The sequence below is a fragment of the Temnothorax americanus genome, unplaced genomic scaffold (assembly GCF_048541705.1).
Source record: "Temnothorax americanus isolate GAGA-0224 unplaced genomic scaffold, ASM4854170v1 Scaffold24, whole genome shotgun sequence".
NCBI classification, from domain to species: Eukaryota; Metazoa; Arthropoda; class Insecta; order Hymenoptera; family Formicidae; genus Temnothorax; species Temnothorax americanus.
In genome coordinates this window covers 2,626,119-2,645,622 of record NW_027509381.1, presented here as the reverse complement: position 1 = coordinate 2,645,622, position 19,504 = coordinate 2,626,119, and the positions used below count along the sequence as shown (strand labels likewise).

General features: G+C 36.3%; 2 protein-coding genes across 3 annotated transcripts; one reads left to right on the top strand and one right to left on the bottom strand.

The window, feature by feature from the left end:
* Nucleotides 1–9,674: 9,674 nt before the first annotated feature.
* On the top strand, nt 9,675–13,999 carry LOC143898661 (uncharacterized). Its single transcript, XM_077408287.1, has 4 exons — nt 9,675–9,819; nt 11,605–12,039; nt 12,609–12,873; nt 13,359–13,999. The coding sequence occupies exons 1-4, from the start codon at nt 9,805–9,807 to the stop codon at nt 13,463–13,465; spliced, it is 822 nt and encodes a 273-aa protein (XP_077264413.1). The 5' UTR covers nt 9,675–9,804; the 3' UTR covers nt 13,466–13,999.
* A 763-nt stretch (nt 14,000–14,762) lies between these two features.
* LOC143898657 (protein maelstrom 2-like) lies at nt 14,763–19,462 on the bottom strand. 2 transcript variants are annotated; one of them, XM_077408278.1, is made up of 11 exons: nt 19,307–19,462; nt 18,643–19,079; nt 17,734–17,938; nt 17,102–17,482; nt 16,366–16,535; nt 16,057–16,293; nt 15,596–15,793; nt 15,485–15,521; nt 15,280–15,342; nt 15,107–15,169; nt 14,763–15,026 (listed from the first exon to the last, which is right to left on the bottom strand). In XM_077408278.1, the coding sequence occupies exons 2-11, from the start codon at nt 18,778–18,780 to the stop codon at nt 15,010–15,012; spliced, it is 1,509 nt and encodes a 502-aa protein (XP_077264404.1). In that variant the 5' UTR covers nt 18,781–19,079; nt 19,307–19,462; the 3' UTR covers nt 14,763–15,009. The 2 variants fall into 2 exon arrangements, with proteins under 2 accessions (XP_077264404.1, XP_077264402.1); XM_077408276.1 differs by lacking the exon at nt 14,763–15,026 and having other exon boundaries at nt 15,087–15,169.
* Between the last annotated feature and the right edge of the window lie 42 nt (nt 19,463–19,504).

The window sequence follows — 19,504 nt, the reverse complement described above, 5'->3', positions numbered from 1 at the left end:
ACCTTGAATTCGATGTCCACGTGTCCCAGGTTGCCGATGACGAGGTCCACATAGTGCGCTCCGTAGTTTTTGGTGTCTACGTGTATTAATATCTTAAATTCGATGTCCACGTGTCCCAGGTTGCCGATGACGGGATCCAGATAATGCGCTTCATAGATTTCGGTGTCCAGGTGTAATAATACGTTGAATTCGATGTCTACGTGTCCCAGGTTGCCGATGACGAGGTCCACATAGTGCGCTCCGTAGTTTTTGGTGTCTACGTGTATTAATATCTTGAATTCGATGTCCACGTGTCCCAGGTTGCCGATGACGGGATCCAGATAATGCGCTTCATAGTTTTCGGTGTCCAGGTATAATCGTACGTTGAATGCGATGTCTAGGTGTCCCAGGTTGCAGATGACAAGGTCCACATAGTGCGCTCCGTAGTTTTCGGTGTCTACGTGTATTAATACCTTGAATTCGATGTTCACGTGTCCCAGGTTGCCGATGACGGGATCCAGATAGTGCGCTTCATAGTTTTCGGTGTCCAGGTGTAATAATACGTTGAATGCGATGTCTACGTGTCCCAGGTTGCCGATGACGAGGTCCACATAGTGCGCTCCGTAGTTTTCGGTGTCTACGTGTATTAATACCTTGAATTCGATGTTCACGTATCCCAGGTTGCCGATGACGGGATCCAGATAGTGCGCTTCATAGTTTTCGGTGTCCAGGTGTAAACGTACGTTGAATTCGATGTCTAGGTGTCCCAGGTTGCCGATGACGAGGTCCACATAGTGCGCTTCGTAGTTTTCGGTGTCCAGGTGTAATAATACGTTGAATGCGATGTCTACGTGTCCCAGGTTGCCGATGACGAGATCCACACAGTGCGCTCCGTAGTTTTCGGTGTCTACGTGTATTAATACCTTGAATTCGATGTTCACGTATCCCAGGTTGCCGATGACAAGATCCAGATAATGCGCTTCATAGTTTTCAGTGTCCAGGTGTAATCGTACGTTGAATTCGATGTCTAGGTGTCCCAGGTTGCCGATGACAAGGTCCACATAGTGCGCTTCGTAGTTTTCGGTGTTCACGTGTCCTAGGTTGCGGATGACGAGGCCCAGATCTCGCGCCCCGTAGTTTTCGGTGTCTAGGTGTAATAATACCTCGAATTTGATGTTCACGTGTCCCAGGGTTGCCGATGACGAGATCCAGATAGTGCGCTTCATAGTTTTCGGTGTCCAGGTGTAATTGTACGTTGAATTTGATGTCTAGGTGTCCCAGGTTGCCGATGACAAGGTCCACATAGTGCGCTCCGTAGTTTTCGGTGTCTACGTGTATTAATACTTTGAAATTGATGTTTAGGTGTCCCAGGTTGCTGATGACGAGGTCCACATAGTGCGCTTCATAGTTTTTGGTGTCTAGGTGTATTAATAACTTTAAATCTGAATGGGTGCATTCAGCCGATACTCCGCTAGCTTAGCAATCGTGAGCAGTTGCTCGTTTTTGCTCGTTTCTTCTCTCTTTAATCCAGTAAGTCAAAAAAGAGGAAACGAGCGAAAACGAGCGACTGCTCACGATTGCTAGGCTAGCAAAGTATCGGCTGAACGCACCCAATGTAGGACACGTAGATATCGAATTCGAGGTATTAATACATGTAGACACCGAAAACTACGAAGCGCACTATGTGGACCTCGTCATCGGCAACTTGGAACACGTGGCCATCAAATTCAAGGTATTAATACACCTGGACACCAAAAACTATAGAGCGCGCTATGTGGACTTCGTCATCGGCAACCTGGGACACCTAAACATTGAATTCAAGCTTGATTATAAAAATCGACTTAAAATTTCCCTAGCGGCAGAATTAAAATTATGTCATGACATAATAAAAATCGCTGAATTAAAATTATGTCTAGACATAATAAAAATTGGACAAAAATTATGTTTAGACATAATAAAAATTGGATGAATTAAAATTATGTCTGACGTAAAAATAATTATCAAAAATATCGATACCTGGAAGATATCGGTACATATACAGTTGCGAACAACATTCAGTAAGACACGCAAATAAAAATAAATAAAGAATTTTACAGTTAACGACTTATTAACATTAATCATGCTTTATTGCGATTATGTTTTATGTTGAAATTGAAAAATATATACAAGGTGTACAACTAAAAGGGTTACAGATTATTATTTTTAAAAAACTGAGCAAAATATTAAATTGTTGTTTTCTTTAGAAATAATAGTCCGTAACACTTTTAGCTTCATACCTTGTATTATATACGGTTTATGAGATTATAAGATATATTGTTTATAAGATTAAGATGCGTAACACTACAAAAAGGCGTGATATCCGTACAAAATTACCTTTTTTAAAAAAAAGTAAAATGAGCGCCAAGTACACGCATAATAGTGTATATGTATTATGTTGTTACCCTGTTATGTTGTTACCTCGAAAAAAACAAAGTGGTAGTATTATACCTCCAAATAGCTTTATTCTGTACATACTGTTTATAAAATGCGTAATATACTACAAAAAGGCGTGATATCCGCACAAAATTACCTTTTTTAAAAAAAGGTAAAAAAGGGCGCCAAGTACACGTATAGTAGTGTATATGTTGTTACCAAAAAAAAAAGTGGTAGTATTATACCTCGAAAAAACCTAAGTAACAAGTGGTAGATCTTTATATCTCGAAAAATCTCGAAAAAATCTAAGCAGTAGTATCTTTATTTCCGAAAAATTATAACCCAAGTGATACACGTCACAAAATTATGTTACCTTATCAAAAAGAAGAGTCGCGCTTCAAGTGATCTATTACAATTACAAAAAAGAAATGATATCTCTTTAAGTTAGAGCGCCAATTACAGAGAGAACATGCCTCAAAAAATAATTGTTGCACTACATTGAAAAATCTTTACATTGTGTCAATTAGAAAAGAATGTATAATAACAATTTTATAAGATTAAAAAATTTTATTTAAATTTAACAAGAGAATACAAGATATTTAAATACAAAGCTATTTACATGTGTATTTTTTAATGGCCACAAAGAATTACAGAAGTAACAGTACAAAATGAAAATATTTTATTAAAATACATAAATTTTTCTTGTAAAAAAACTTGGCGCTGCTAGACCTCAAAATTTTAAATAAATAAATAAACTTATTCTATACTTAATTATAAGCCGCATTATCCGCCGTCCGCGTAGTCACGCACACCCATATCATTCACTCCCACATCCACGCTGATAATCATTTAATATTACTCCCATTGTATTCTTCTCTGAATTATTTTTATTTATTGTTGTCCTTATTTATTTAAAAGGTCTAGCAGCGCCAAGTTTTTTTACAAGAAAAATTTATGTATTTTAATAAAATATTTTCATTTTGTACTGTTACTTCTGTAATTCTTTGTGGCCATTAAAAAATACACATGTAAATAGCTTTGTATTTAAATATCTTGTATTCTCTTGTTAAATTTAAATAAAATTTTTTAATCTTATAAAATTGTTATTATACATTCTTTTCTAATTGACACAATGTAAAGATTTTTCAATGTAGTGCAACAATTATTTTTTGAGGCATGTTCTCTCTGTAATTGGCGCTCTAACTTAAAGAGATATCATTTCTTTTTTGTAATTGTAATAGATCACTTGAAGCGCGACTCTTCTTTTTGATAAGGTAACATAATTTTGTGACGTGTATCACTTGGGTTATAATTTTTCGGAAATAAAGATACTACTGCTTAGATTTTTTCGAGATTTTTCGAGATATAAAGATCTACCACTTGTTACTTAGGTTTTTTCGAGGTATAATACTACCACTTTTTTTTTTGGTAACAACATATACACTACTATACGTGTACTTGGCGCCCTTTTTTACCTTTTTTTAAAAAAGGTAATTTTGTGCGGATAGTAATTTACTTAATTTTATAAGACGCGTAGCGAATTTGGCATCGAGCCGTGCGTAGGGCAAGGCATTGGCAATCGGAAATTGCAATATTTAATTTTCAATACATTCGACAAGCATGTCGATCGAATGTCGTATGAATAAGAAATTCAAATGCGTGGAGTACACAGATATTTTCACAATCGCTAATGTGCGATATGGGTAACAGATTATAACAGAATATAACAACTACCGCAACGGGTGTGTTATTTTAAATTGTACTTACCGCAAGATCTTTTTAAGTATACACAGCACAGTAATAATGACGGTAATAATATCCGTTAATCATCATCCGTTAGATTCTGTATTACGTGTGCGGCACTAAGGATATAGCGTGCTTATTTAATTCATGAATTCCCGAGCACCGTATCATTAAAAGAAAAGTGTCTTATCCCTTCCGTGCTACAATGTGTTCTTCCATAATGATATTGTTCGAATGAAAAGGAAATTAACCGTTAGCGCTTACCCAGAAAAACGAAAGCGATGATCATAATCGATACGGAACCTTAATCAATAAGTTTCGCAAGATAAATGTATTACAGATAATATAATTGTTTCTGATACCTACTAAAGATTTCAAATTGTCAAAATATATTTTATTAATACTTTGATTTAATTTAAAACTCCTGTTTTACTGCTATATCAAAATATTGAAAACAAAAGAAATTATGTAAGTTTTTTTGCGTTAGACCGAACTAGCGGCTGCACGTAATCGGAAATATTATTGTTGCATCGAGATGCTATGCAGAATTGACGGTATTACGATGAATCGATGCTACACGGGACCGAAGATGTTACGTTGCCGAGTATAAATATATATCTCACGTTAGAGAAGAGCAAAGATATCGGGAGCAATTAATCACAAAGGGGTAGATGCAACGCTCTCGATCGACGTGTTACGCGCGAAATATTGTGCAAATCAGGGTGTACGATTTATGCAAAAATTGATATAGAAAGTAAATGAGGACGATCTTATCCATTCGGCTAATTTGCGGGATTTTACTTCAACAAAAATATAATAAAATAGACTTTAATAATAAATTACGGCTTTTTTATCTCAATAAAAAATAGAAGTTATCTCGCTGTATGAAAGAGAATAACCGCGGAAAACAGCTAAAACTTTTCTACTTTTCTAGCAGTCATTGTAAATCCAAACGTGTAAACTATACATCTATCACGTACCTGCCACTGTTCTAATCACATCATCGTGAAAAACGATGTTATTTTAATAACGCTCCCTGCAGTGTTAATACCAGATTGTTTATTAACTGTTTACCGCGCGCACGTGTTGACCGCGGGCGCACGCCTGAGAAGATCTAGCATGCGTGTACAATCGACGAGCGGTGTTTCGCGTTCGGTAAGTAGATGCGCTCGCGCTATGATGTATCTCGGGAGCATTCTCGTAACAGCGTGGCCAATCGCATACCGGGGCACGTAATAAGGAACCCGGCATCGAAAAAGGGATCAGGCAGCCGCTTCGCGCGTGATACGTCAATTTATCTGCCGGCAGCTAAAATCGCGTTGCGCGATACGTATAATATTTATTCTCCGTGACGGAGTGTCTGCACACGCAACCACACATCAGGCAGGGTATCTTTGTCCCCCCCCTCCCCACCCCCTCAACCTGCCCCCCTGTACAGATTGGGCAAATTTTATGGTACGCGCCAACCTGGAGAATCGTGCATCTCGTAGCAGAGCGCTACGGCTGATGATTTCGCAGATGCGATAGAGTTGCCGGAGTTGCACCACTTCGAGTATAACATTGACAACAGCGGCGATACAACTCTGCCTAACAAATAAAGCGCTGCGAATGAGATAGGTCATTGTAGATCCTGAACGGGGCTGGACCAAGGCTCACAAAAGGACTGACTGAATCAATACACTTTGCCAAGAAGTGTTTCATATATGTATATATAGCTATCTTTATAAGAACCGTCCGCGTACAGCGCTTACCTAACGTCTAATGTTGAAACGACATTGAATGATACTAATGATATATGGATTGAATGATATTGAATAATGTTGCCGACGTGTTATTTTCCATACAATAACGAATATCGAAACATTGTTCGCGTGTAAGCTGTCGACGAAATAATTCGGTAAGACTCGAATAGTACTCGCGGCTCCGCTTTCTCAATGTAATTCTTATTACATTTGCAATAAGAACATTTACATCATAGTCATATTTCTTGGAGCGCGCCCAGGTATCTAGACTACGATATGTTTCCATTTGTCTTCTCTGAAAACTCAAACAAATTAATAAGGATTTATGTGAGTTTATGCGCATCAAGTATATTGCACAATATTCTTTTACAATCTATACTTTCTACATTTTTCAGATATTTCCTTATAATTTAAGTCTACATCATTTCTAGCTCTTTTACCCTTTCATTCCCAAATTGTTTAAACAAGTACAAAAAATGTTCACTCGTATTTTTGTACAGATTATATGTCAAATAAGTGATTCATAAAAACATTATGACATTTTGAAAAAGATTTTAAGGATTTTCTACATATTCACTGCTATTTTCTGTACTATTTGTCTACGTTTTTATTGCAAGTGTATATTATAATTTAATTCACACCAAACCATAACTGCAACAAATGCAACAAATGATGATACTCTACGTTATCGAGAATTTTTTAAATATTTGTACGTGCGCTGTTATATATAAGCTATTTTATATATTTATATACATTTATAAAGTCTTTGCAGTCATCTATGTATATAAAACTATAAGGAATTAATATGCGAGGATTGTTTAAAAAATTTTCTTAAGTAGTACATAGATACCATGATTTTTCATGTAATTTTTAATTTAGTGGATAGTTTCATCCTTTGTAAGATTGACATGAAAATTTCAAGTCGATCTATTAAGTCGTTAGTGTTTGACAACGTTTAAAAGTTGTGTTTTATAGAAAAATAGAAAGGACTAAAATTCGAATAGTAATCAGATACTTTTCATGAATTAAGTTTTGAAGTTTTGCTGTTACATCCATCTTATTTATCAAATTTGGCTCCGTGTTACTTCCATCTGTTTCCAAATATGAAAAAATGGCTTGGAGGTAAACGTCCTGCATCAAATGAAGAGATAAATCCAAGCTGTAGACTATTTTGAGGAGTTGAATAAATTAAACTACAATGTGCTGCCATAATTACATTAGAAAAATAACGTTGGATCAAGTGCATTGAGTGCAAAGGGAATTATATTGAAAATCAAGTGCATTTTGAACTCAAAAACTTGATGTTTTTATTGTCACTTAAGGAACTTTTCGAACAACCCTCACAATATAAAAATAGAAAAATATTAACAATATTTGATTTTATAATTCATAATACGTAGACACATGGCTACAGTGAGAACGAAAGGGTTAACTACTGCAAATTACGTAAGTGATAAATAATCAGCACAAATATTAATTTAAAAAAAAATCTCAGACAATCATTTAGTCGACCTGTCATCGGTTTCATTAAACGGGTACAAAATGATGGAATTTTCATCGGCGATCGATACATTGCGTGCCCCATCGATCAACTCAAAAATATATATCAGGGATATCGCAAAATTAAATCGCGAAAATCGCCGTATTGAGACGTCACTCGTCGCACTCGCGGCACGGGTGACGTCGGATTACCCGTAAATTTGTTAAACGTTTACATAAGTCGTCGCCACCGAGATTTATGCGAGCCTCCTCTATATCTTCCACGGATCGAGCAAGCGCCTCTCGCGATCTAAACGGCGCGGCGCGGCGCGGCGCGGCGCGCGACGGCATACCGAATAGGATTGGATTTATATCCCGCTCATCCTCGCGTCGCGTCTCTCTACCAACCGATTTGGTCCGATTACCGGCAGGCGTATATTTCTTCACATCCACCTTTCATTCGTATAACTACAAACTCGGTAATTGGTTCGATACACTTCGGGGTCCGAAGAATGAGATCAGCGTTGCCCCCCCGCGCGCGCACGCGAGGCGCCTTTTTTTCATCCGATCAGACGGTTCGAAAGTGCGGCGTCGTATTTCGAAGGCCGTCTTCGGGATCGAATCGGCCGAAGGCGGGGATAAAAGGGGGCACCCCAGGTAGGATCTAAGCAGCGCTTCCCGCGCGGACGGGACGCGAGAAAATGTGTCGAGGATCGCGGGGGGAGCCCGCCGGCGCGGCGCGCGGCAGATGCACCGGCGAATTTTCCTAAGAGCTACCTCCGCGGCCGGCGCGGCGCAGCGTGTGCAATCGCATTCTTGCTCGCGCGTGCAACGCGTCTCGGACGCGTTCTGCGCCGCCACGTGCCTGGGATTCTTTTTATTACACGAGGAGTAACGATGTCGAAAATATAAGTACGTCCGCGCGCCGCGGACGGAGGCTGATTGCCCAATCCGTTCGACGATGATCGCGATAGTTTTAAAGAAGCTCACACTCTCGTTACGGAAATGCCTTCTTATTTTTTTCCTTCTTTTCTTACGGCCTATCACTGTCCGACAAGATTTAATTGTCCTTTCGATTTTATCCGCGTGTATAATATATGTTTGAAAGTCCGCAGGAATGCGGACGCATATATAACTTTTTTTTTAGCGGATATATCCCTGTGATGCATTTCGCATGGAGATTGAAGATTATGCCTGGCGAAAACCGTGTCATCGATAAATTACTGTGGAAATTTCAAGTGTTCAATTTTAAGCTCTAATTTTGCGTGGAATTTATAGATAGTTATGCGCTTAAAGATACGCGTTCCTAATTCTTTTGCCTTCTTTTACGAACACTAACGTTACGCTTAGATTCCCTATGCATAATACCCGTGCAAAATTCTTATTCTATAATATACATGTAAGAAAATGCTCGAGTGATCATAATTGCAAATTTAAAATATGTCACACCTTTCACTATCCTATCACTTTTTTCACGCCCAACTGTTGATTCTAATCAATTTATATACAACGTACGTTCAATATCGAAATAATATAATATTCTCAAATAAGTAAATGTACTTATAATGTAATAAAAAATGTAATCTAATATTCTAAAGATTTGTATTAGTGTAATTAAATTGATTATCAACTTAATTATGTAATAATGCTGTTCTAGTTTTAGAAGCCTACGTTTTTCTCTCTCAAGTCCGAAAGTGATAGCGCGTGGTTTGCTAGGGCGACGAATTGTACAAAATTCGCGAATAACATTATTAGGCCAAGATCCTGATCGTAAATGTGGTTTTCTCTAAATTGACTGTATCGTTTTGGTCCTGTTTCACTTATTATTATTAATAAAAAATTTAATTGTATACGCAATATAAACTGTGCTAATAACTAGGGTTTTCTCATCCAAACGTCAAACATATGAATATACGCATGCATTTTAGCTTTTTTAATCGCCAGGAAATTAATTCGACCAATCAGTCTCATCCAAACAGTAATCTTCCAGCTGTTCTAAGCGGCGTATCTCGTTAATTAGCTTGATATTCATTTCGCGCTAAGCCGGTTTTGTGATTCGGATTTTTTTCGACACCGTATAGCCCCACGCGTCGGAAATCGATTTCTACGCGGCGCGGGCGCTCCCGGACGCAAGGTATGCTCCACCGTGCGAGGATGACCCGATCGAGAAACCGAAAGTCACGTGCGTAGCCCCAATTAAAATTTTAAAGCCATTTCAGTCATCAACGGGCTATCTCTTCCCATAATGCATCACACGGAGTGAAGGGAAGATGCGCACCTCTCCGCCTCCCACACCCTCCCACAGTGCGGCCGGTCATTCTAATACGTCGGTTAATACATGGATATATGCAGTACGAAGGATAAACTGTAACAAAGGGTCTGCGCGGTATATAAACTCCCCGATGGATCATCTTCTCAGTTCGCTTCGTGTCTTCGGTCCTACAGCAATATGAATTGCCACCAGGTAGGCGCACCAGCAGATAGTATCGCGAGCGGATCGCTTTAACCCTTTCCGCTACAAAAATGCAATAGTCCGCCGACGAGTTTTATAACAATTAACTTAGTAATTTAGTAATTCTAAATATTGCTATAACGATCAATTTTGGTGTAGAAATTTACTTGTTAAAAATTTTGTTCCCCATTACATCAATTTTTATCATTTGTTACTCTTGAATTATTTTATTAATTATTTTTATAATTGTCTCTTTTTTTATATAAAAGCTTAAGAATATTAGAAAAAAAATATTTCTCCTTTAACACATTATTTTGGTTGGAAAGAATTAAAAAGCGTAATCAGGATCAATCTATTTATGATATGTATCTCTGTTGCCTGAGTTTTATTTTTACCCCGTAATTTATTCGTCGAGATAAAGTTTAAAATGCCTTAACTATAATAATTTCTGTTTTATAAAACTCCGTTGTTCTGATAAACAATAGAAAATTCAAAGACAGTTCTCTGTCTCGCATATATGAAAAAAAAAAGTGCAAGTCAAAGGCTCTTTATAATCGATCATTTATCCAATAATCTTATAAGTGTCCATATAAGTTGTTAATAGCTGCCTTTCTCTCTCATTATTCTTACGAACAAAATATCTTTTGATAAAGTATGAATGAACAAGCAATCGTAACAGACAGCTTTTGAGTTTGCTTAATAGAAGAAAATAGAAGTAGTTGTAACACACACAGGAATAAATTGCAACGCGGTGATCGCTAATCTGGACTCTTTAACAAAACGCTTGTGCGATGCGCGTATGCAACAAGATTCGCAATTATCTTCCATTGTGCCGGCGATGACTCTCAACTTGGTGACAACGCGTCACAGCTATGAAAGGTGCGACATTTATATGACAAATGTTGCAACTTATCCCGGTCACGTTACGCAGTTTCTGCCTTTGCTGCTTGCGTATCGCAACGTTGTTGTGGCAAAAAGCCGATTAGGAAATTCAATAATTAATCACGTGAACAAATTGTCACGTATATACGGGAAGATGAGATCCGAGATAAGAATCGAAGAGAACGATGCTTGAAAACGTCTCACAAAAAGTCTTTTAGCACTCTTCGGTGCGTTTGATGCTATCTGGAACTTGATCGGTATAATAATATATGATAAAAATCTTTGACTCTCTTTTTTTTATCGCGAACGATGTAATTAATGTAATCGAGATTCCGCATCGACAGAGCGGCCGCGGTACGGTGTATTCCCTCGCTACGTGATGTCGAACGTCATAACCGCATATAAACGGAGGGATGGGATGCCTGATTGTGCCCCACTTTCCCTCGGCGGCGCACACGCGATTATCGCAGCGGACACCGCAATGTCCACCATCTCGGTCCCGCAACATCTCCGGTCATCTCCCTCGAGATGACCTCCATTGACATGCACACTCTCCTTCGGAATAAAAAGGTTCTATTGAGTCAAGACCGGAAATCAGTGATATAATCAACATTCCCTAGCGATTTCGCAATATTTGGCAAACAAGTTGTCGTCGGGTTGTCATCAATTTTAATGATTTTATGATTATAAACATTACTTTTCGCTTACTCATCGAAAAGCACTCCGATATATCGCATTTACCCTAATTGATCCGCTTTTATTACATCGTATCACGCATGTATTTTCGAGCAAAACTGCGTAGCAAATGCGCAGGACTTGTATATTAATCTGATGTATAACGATGTTTCATTATCATAATTCGCTACTCACCCATCTCGTCGCAAAAGCCGCAGAATCTCTCCTCTCTGATTGCAGTTGGCCAAGCTGGTCTTGGTGCTGTCGTGCATCGGCAGCGACGTCCTGGCGGGTCTCCTGCCGGGGGGTGGCGCAGGTGCCGGAGGATATCAGTACAACCGACCGGGTGGCGGCGGCGGTGGATTCGGTGGTGGTTACGCGGGTGACGCCGGGGGTTTCGGGGGTGGCGGCCGCGGTGGCGACTTCGGCATCGGCAGTTACCGGGGGAGACCTACCCAGGCTTACGGTCCCCCTGGAAGCGGCGGCGGCAGCGGCGGCAGCGGCGGCGGCGGCGACTCCTTCGGCAGACCGGGTTCGGCAGCTGGATTCGGAGGAGCTGGACCGTCGTACAGATATCCGCAGTTCGGCGAGGGTGGCAGCGGTGGATACCAAGACGGCGGTGCCGGAGGATTCCAAGGAGGACACGGTGGATACGGCGGACGCGACGGCGGAAGGGTAAAACTTATTTTCAATGTATTCTTCGACTTCCAAACAGGCTGGACAGTGAAAGAAGATAACATCCTGGAGAGTTGCTTTTTAAAAAGATATTATCATCAAGTTTTACGTTATATTATGTCGTTATACTATTAACATTTCAGATATTTATTTGTATTTGAAATTTAGAAAGGTAGACGATAACTTTGCAGAGCGGTGTACGACTCAGAAATATTTTTATTTACCAAAGCTCGAGAATTTGGATATAATTAACCCTCAAATATCTCACTTCCTGGACCACCCGTTAAATACCGTATACATGGATTAGCGTAATTCAGAGTTTTTTTCAAAGTCCTTTTTCTTTTTAATCGATACGCCAAACAATGAGAAAAAAGACCTAGATGAAAATGACACGAAAACTTCTGCCGGAAATTCTGTTTCGAACGTTACCATAACCCACGTGTGTGTTTGAACGTTAATTATTCAATAATGCTTTTTTATCTCCCTATACGTTACACTCCTGCTTCTCACCTTTTCGTTCGTTTTATACGTACAACGATAGTTTATTAGACATAATATATATTTTGTAGCCGCAGCCGTACAGCTTCCAATACGAGGTCGTCGATCCGCCGAGCGGCAACGATTACTCTCAGCGCGAGAGCAGCGACGGTAATGTCGTTCAAGGAGAGTACAGAGTTCTGTTGCCGGACTCGAGAACGCAAATCGTTCGGTACATGGCTGACGATGTGAACGGATACAACGCGGAGGTTCAGTATGAAGGACAAGCTCAGTATTCTCGTGGTGGTCCGGGAGGGTATCCCGGTGGTGGATATCCAGGCGGCGGTTATCAAGGAGGTCAGTATATCGCACGGAACACAATAATAATATACGCGCGGAATATTATATAAAGTCACATTGAAATAATTGCACAGCTTATTAGATCATAAAATAGATAATGCGATATTAAAACATAAAACGATTCAACGGAGTATGCACGCAAAATTTGAATTTAGCTGTCTTTTGTCGATAAAAGCGCGCTTTTGTCAATAAAAGAGAGTTTTGAGAATGTGGGCCTACAAGATTATTATGTAAATCATTTTTTCGCAAAATTTGAAATTTGATTATTTAATTAATTAATTTGAAATTGTTGGTAATAGCATGAAATCAATACATGATTTGCTTACTTCGAAAAAAGTTTTGTCTAAACATTATATATATATAATTTATATTTATTTATTTTTATATATAAATTAGAAAAATATGTATCTATAATCAGGAAAAATGTTTCTGATCAAAAAAGATTGTTATTATTGTTATAAATCTTTATATATCATCAACAGGTCGAGGTGGCGGTTTCGGCGGACCCGGAGGTGGTTTTGGAGGCGGCTTCGGTGGCGACGCTGCTAGCAATCAATATTTGCCACCGCACAATAATTATCGCAAATAACCGCTCGACACGGGCTACCTTACCAAAATACGACATATACCGCGTGCATTTCCGGCGACAACCATCACGGACCTCCCTCTTAATTGGCTTTTACTCTGACTATACGGTAATCCTTCGCTCACCCACGAGACACGAACCCTCTCCCGATCACCTATGCGTCCGCGAATCACTTTCACCTATATTTAACGATTACACAAGAACCAATTAGGATAACTTCATATGCATGCATGAGTGTATGTATTTATATATATATATATATATATATATATATATATATATACACATATATGATATACATAATTGTGTACATGGTAACTGTATTATCACACATTTATACGCTTGTATCTTCCACTAAGCGATTATCAACCTCTTATGTTATGTACGTATTTATACGAGCTTGTAGTAAAACATAAATGAAGTGTTCTTTCTACTTAACTTCATGTAGTTTTACCCCGATTCACATCCTTAATCTCTATACTTTAATTAGATCTATAAATTAGATCTTTAAATCCAAATAAAAAGTTTTTTTCTTTCTACGCGTTCTTTACTTCGTTTTGAACAATTTCCTGATCATCAGTGCCGACATCCATATAAGAAAGATAATAGTCTGCTCCAATTCCTTGTATACACAAAAAACTTCTTAGTTATTTATATATATCTTAATATTTTTAAATTTAAAATAAAAAATAACAAATTGCAATAATTGCGAAATAACCAATTTCAATAATATATGAAGAAAATTTAATGTGTAGAAAATTTTGGAAATATTAAAATATTGAAATGAAAGAAAAATTAGAGAACACAGCAATTATTTAATCATAATAATTATATATTATAAAATACAGCAATTATATAATTCTTATTTATTACGATATATATGTAGAATAACTCTCATTTATTTGATAATAATAATTTATTAATATCTTGTAACAAAAAAACTGATGATAATTAAATCTAATTCCTGAAATTTAAAATTTAATATAAAAATTTCATTTAGTATTACATTTTTTAAAAAATATTTTCAAAAAATAAGTATGTCAAGAGAATATTACAAAAAAATTCGTTTTCGTAAAATTTCTTGAAACTTACATTGTAACACAAACTCTCTCTTTTAATTTCTGCAGAAAAATCATGTTTATGACAGATAATGAGAAAAATAAAATAGAAAATTTATCACATATGCATTGTTACAAAACATAGTGTTGCCTAATTCATATATCTGAAAGATATTATATCCTGTTATATCATCAATTTTCTTTCTAAGACAAATGTAAATTTTATAAACGGAATATATATATTATATATGCTGGAAATATTCTTTTATTATTTCAAAATAAATGTTTGACACGTACATAAAAATGTTCACGTAAATACTTTTGTCAAATAGAAATAAAATATCTTTGGCATCATAATATTCATTGCAAAATAAATGATTATATTAAAAATAACGTATTTTCTTCATCAACAGTTATAAACTGTTAAACAAATATCATTCTCAGATGAAGTTGTACCAGATCTGTTATGCCTTCTTTTAGAAATCTGGCTTATGTGTGTCCTTGTCCTATAGAAAAGTTGAAATAAAATTCTCACAAAGAATATATGTATATCGTTTAACACAAATTTATGATAATAAAACATTACCTTTGCCTAGAGGCGCTTTTCTTGGATTTCGTATTCGAGATTTAACAGACACGCCTCTTCCACCTACACATGCAAACATTTAATTATTCGCGAGTAATACAATTGAAAAATTACATAATCAATTGGTCTAAATGTCATATATAATTGTATAGATACATCACATATTAACTTACCAATAGGAGGAAAACTCTCTTCATCTCTTGGGAGAAAATCTTCCATAGAAGAATAAGCGAATGCTAGAAATAATTATTTATAATAAAATATAGATATTTTATATTATTTTATATGCAGCAGAACTATTTTATTAATAAAAAATAAACATATTGGATAAAATATTATTCAATCATCTATGATTTAAAAAAAAATTTTCAAACTTACGATCAATATTTGGAGGTCGCAACGGTTTTTCATTTAACTAAAAAAAAACATGAAATTAGTAAACAATAGCATATTTTTTGATTAATGTAAAGATTATATAAGAACACATACGTAGTTTGACACATATTTTTTTTCTTCAATAGGCGACTCAATAGGAGCAAATTTATCAATAGCCTTGTTAATAGATTCACCAACAGGTTCTTGCAACTTGCTACAATCAATAACTTGTACTGGTTTTGATTCATTTCGACGGCGCTGTTCTTCTTCATAAGTTCTACTAGACACTTTCAATCTATGTTGTTCACTCACCTATTACGAGATAATTAATAAAAATCATTAACAATAGTATTATGTAAAAATTTTGCAAAACTATTTAAATGAGTACATACAATACTGCGTTCGCTTTGGACGCTTTCGTGCTGAAAGCGTCAGTCCATCTTTATTGCTCATTACATGTTGAAAAAAAGATGGAGTGATGCTTTCAGCGCGAAAGCGTCCAAAGCAAACGCAGCCAATGTGCCTGTTTATACGTAAATCGTTACAGTAGTATATTTTTAATGTATTATACTTACGCCTGTCATAGACAAAACTGCATTAGAGTCAGATGTAGATGGAGCGTGTTCAACTTTCAAGTTGCTCATTGAATTTACCATGTCAGATAAATGAGGCTCAGATCCGCTGGGATAATGTGTTCCTGGCTTCGTACTGACACCAAATGGTTCACAAAACTCATCGCACAATGTCCATGCCCAATGATACAGCACAGCTTTACTGCAGTATTCAGACCCTCCATCAACGTATTTGTGAAACTAAACGTTATAAAATGATATTATGAATATAATATACTTTAAAATATAAAATAAGGTAATAAAATTGCCTACATGACATTCAATTCCTTTTTCAAAGATATATGTATAGCGTGTAAACATATCTTCAGCATAAGCAGGAATAAACTGCATTTCTCGGTCTTTCCTTTTCTTGTAGCCTTCATTTGCCAAGTGTACAAACAATGATTCCAAATCATAAATTTTAAACTGTTCTTTATCTTGTTCTAAAATAGAGGAACAAATTTATTTAAATAATTGTATTAATCTCCAAGGCGTATTTAGGAAGTAAATTTCTATTGGCTGTAAAAAAAAAGAATTATCTTTAAGAAAATTAATTTTATTTTTATAAAATTACTTTTTCACCTATTTTTCAATATATTTACTATCTAAGTTGAGGTGTTGTGTGTTATCTCCTTTCCTTAATAATATAATATAAAATAATATAAAAAGATATTTAATGAAACAGAAATTCAGTAGCAATGATAAAGGAAAGATATTGAAGAACAAACCACATGCCACATTGATGGTAGGTACCTTCTTTAAACAAGGTACACAAAGCATTAATTGTACAACAAGAAGTGTCTCAATTTAGATTTAATTACAAATTAAAATATACATGTTATTTTATGAAAGTAAAATAAATATTAAATATCACTTTTTAAACTTGCAGTAGATAAAAAAGAAAGAGAAAAAGGTATAATTGATCATACTTTCTTATATATCGTTATTAAATATAGAATTATTAAAATATGTAATAAAGGTAAACTTATATATATATGTATATATATACCTGCTTCATCGCACAGTTTTCCTATCAAAGACCGTACTGCTTGCGTGAGACTTCTTGTTGTATAAAGATAAGGATACTGATCCACAAGTTTCCTAGATTCTAGGAAATTCACCAATTTCACGTACATAACAGCAAAGTCAGTATCTCCGCCTAGATATTCTACAGGTATGTGATGAGTGGCCTGACTTATCTCCAGTGCTTCCCGTCTAAATCCCAACGGAATTTTAGCGCTAACAATTGCATGATGCACCTCTTCTATGCCATTCTCAAGCGAAAAAACTCCAAATGCATATTCGGCCGGAAAATATTCGCAAGTGTTGTTAACCAGTCTGGTGAAAAACCAGTTAACATGTACGAAACAAAATTTCAATTGTGGAACAACTGCAATAAAAAGAAGTATTATTTGGTACAATAATTTAATATATTACATTTATATAATATGTATTTGTACTTGTGTGTGTGTGAGTTGCATTATTGCTCATATTTGCATTTGATAACACTCGTTATTCTTTTTGCATCTTTTAAACAAAATTCAAAACTTTCAAAATTAATGTAAAATGTGTCACATGTGCAATAATGTACTTTCAAATTAATTTCTACAATAAATTACATTATATAATAATATTACGTACAATTAAGATTTACAGCTGAGTTGATTATTACTTTGATATTTTCCTGCATATTTTTTATAAACATCAGTGCTTCCTTTTCTTTCTGTTCAAGAGCACTTATTGATTCTCCAAGTGATGTTTTCTTGTCTTTGCCTCCTATTTGCGATGAGACTTTATCTTGCTTGGCCATAGCTTCATACGGACCTTTTTCTTGCTTAGTGAAACTCTATTGACAAAAAAAAATATTTATTTTATTACAAAACACATTAAAGAAACGTATAACCTAATGTGTAATTAAACAAAATTTTTTAATTATATTTTTACTTTTATTATAATATGTAATAAGCCCAATTAATTAAAATATTTATTTTTTAATAAAAATGTATAAACTTTTTCGTAAAAATCTTCTAAACATTTATGTGTATGATAGTACTATAGTTACTAATATTTTATATACATGTATCTTCACAAATGTTATTATAATTATCTTTCTTTATTTTAACAAGATCTCACATAAATAACGCGTTATTTATTAATAAAAAAAAACAAAAATGTAGCAGATAATATTTTAATAATGTATATGCTCAGAACAGAAGAAAATTATATTTTCCATATATTTTAATGATTTCGCAGAGCACTTAATTAGCATCTAATTCTAGGATATTTCCTTGTTCAATTTATAGATATTATAATTTATTGGATAATTAATATATTCACGTGGGAAAGAGCAAACCTAAAGCGTCAATTCTCCTCCCCCTTATCTAGTTTCCCGCCCAACATATGTGGAGCTCTCAAATCCAACTCTCTTTAGCGTCTAATTAGCGCTCAATTCTGCGTTAAAACTTACTTAGCGCTGGCAACCAACTTAACGAGGATCTCAGAAATTAAGTCTGCCGGAACTAATGCCGGCTCCTCTTGTAAACAATTTACCTGCCACTCCGCGTTACAGTCCGGATCCTGTTGAACGTCTTTGAAGCCGTTAGGAAACTTGCGACCCTGCGCTTCCATACGTTTCCTCCAGTCGGCCATAAAGAAGAAGAATGCATTTCTACCTTTGTTCTTCGGCATTTTTTCCGGCAAGAATAAAGCTACCCTCTCTTACAGTAAACGCTTTCAGCGTAAGCAAAATAGCATTCGACAAAAGATAGGGTTAGAGATCCGACTATTTAGAGGTTAACGACTCGCGTCACTTCTTTTCTTCTTCTTACGGAAATGGCTCTCGATGAGTCTCGATACTCCTGACCCTGATCCCTGGCAACAAGTGACAACCCTGCTGAGCCTGAGCGAGCAGTGGCGAGCACCCCCGGCTGGCTGCGAGCTGCGAGCTATTAATTAGCCACGAGTCACGATCACGATTGATCTTTATCCTGGAACACGCGCAAGCGCAAACTTGTCGATGGGCCAAAAAAGAAAGTTCAGTTCCAGCGAAGGCAATAAAGAAACATTATGCTAAATTTCACTTTTACACTCAACTACTGAAGGTCAATTGTTTTTTTTTCAACTCACTTTCGAAGATGATACCAAAGGAAATCGAAGGGAATTCAAATGTGTTTAGAAAACATGTAATAGAAAAAAAAGAGCAACTTTATCTTACCTACTCCCTCGGAAAGTTTTCAACTCACGGAGTTGAATAGACTGTGCACATTCCGGTGTTATTCGTTATTCGGTCGAGCAATCGTCACGAGCGACGGAGCGACAAAAATCGCGCTAACGCGAGAGACCGGCTTCGATTCGAGATAATGAAACTGGATTCCTCGATAAGCATATAGTCAAAGTCCTGACCAATTATTCA

Excerpts from the sequence above, each read along its gene's own strand:
- LOC143898661 (XM_077408287.1), top strand. Across the intron at positions 12,040-12,608 it reads GCGGACGCGACGGCGGAAGG|CCGCAGCCGTACAGCTTCCA; the intron begins GTAAAACTTATT and ends TATATTTTGTAG. Across the intron at positions 12,874-13,358 it reads AGGCGGCGGTTATCAAGGAG|GTCGAGGTGGCGGTTTCGGC; the intron begins GTCAGTATATCG and ends TATCATCAACAG.
- LOC143898657 (XM_077408276.1), bottom strand. The coding sequence starts at position 18,780 with ATGCCGAAGAACAAAGGTAGAAATGCATTCTTCTTCTTTATGGCCGAC. Across the intron at positions 16,536-17,101 it reads AAAACTGTGCGATGAAGCAG|AACAAGATAAAGAACAGTTT; the intron begins GTATATATATAC and ends CCTCTATTTTAG. Across the intron at positions 15,522-15,595 it reads AAAAATATGTGTCAAACTAC|TTAAATGAAAAACCGTTGCG; the intron begins GTATGTGTTCTT and ends GTTTTTTTTTAG.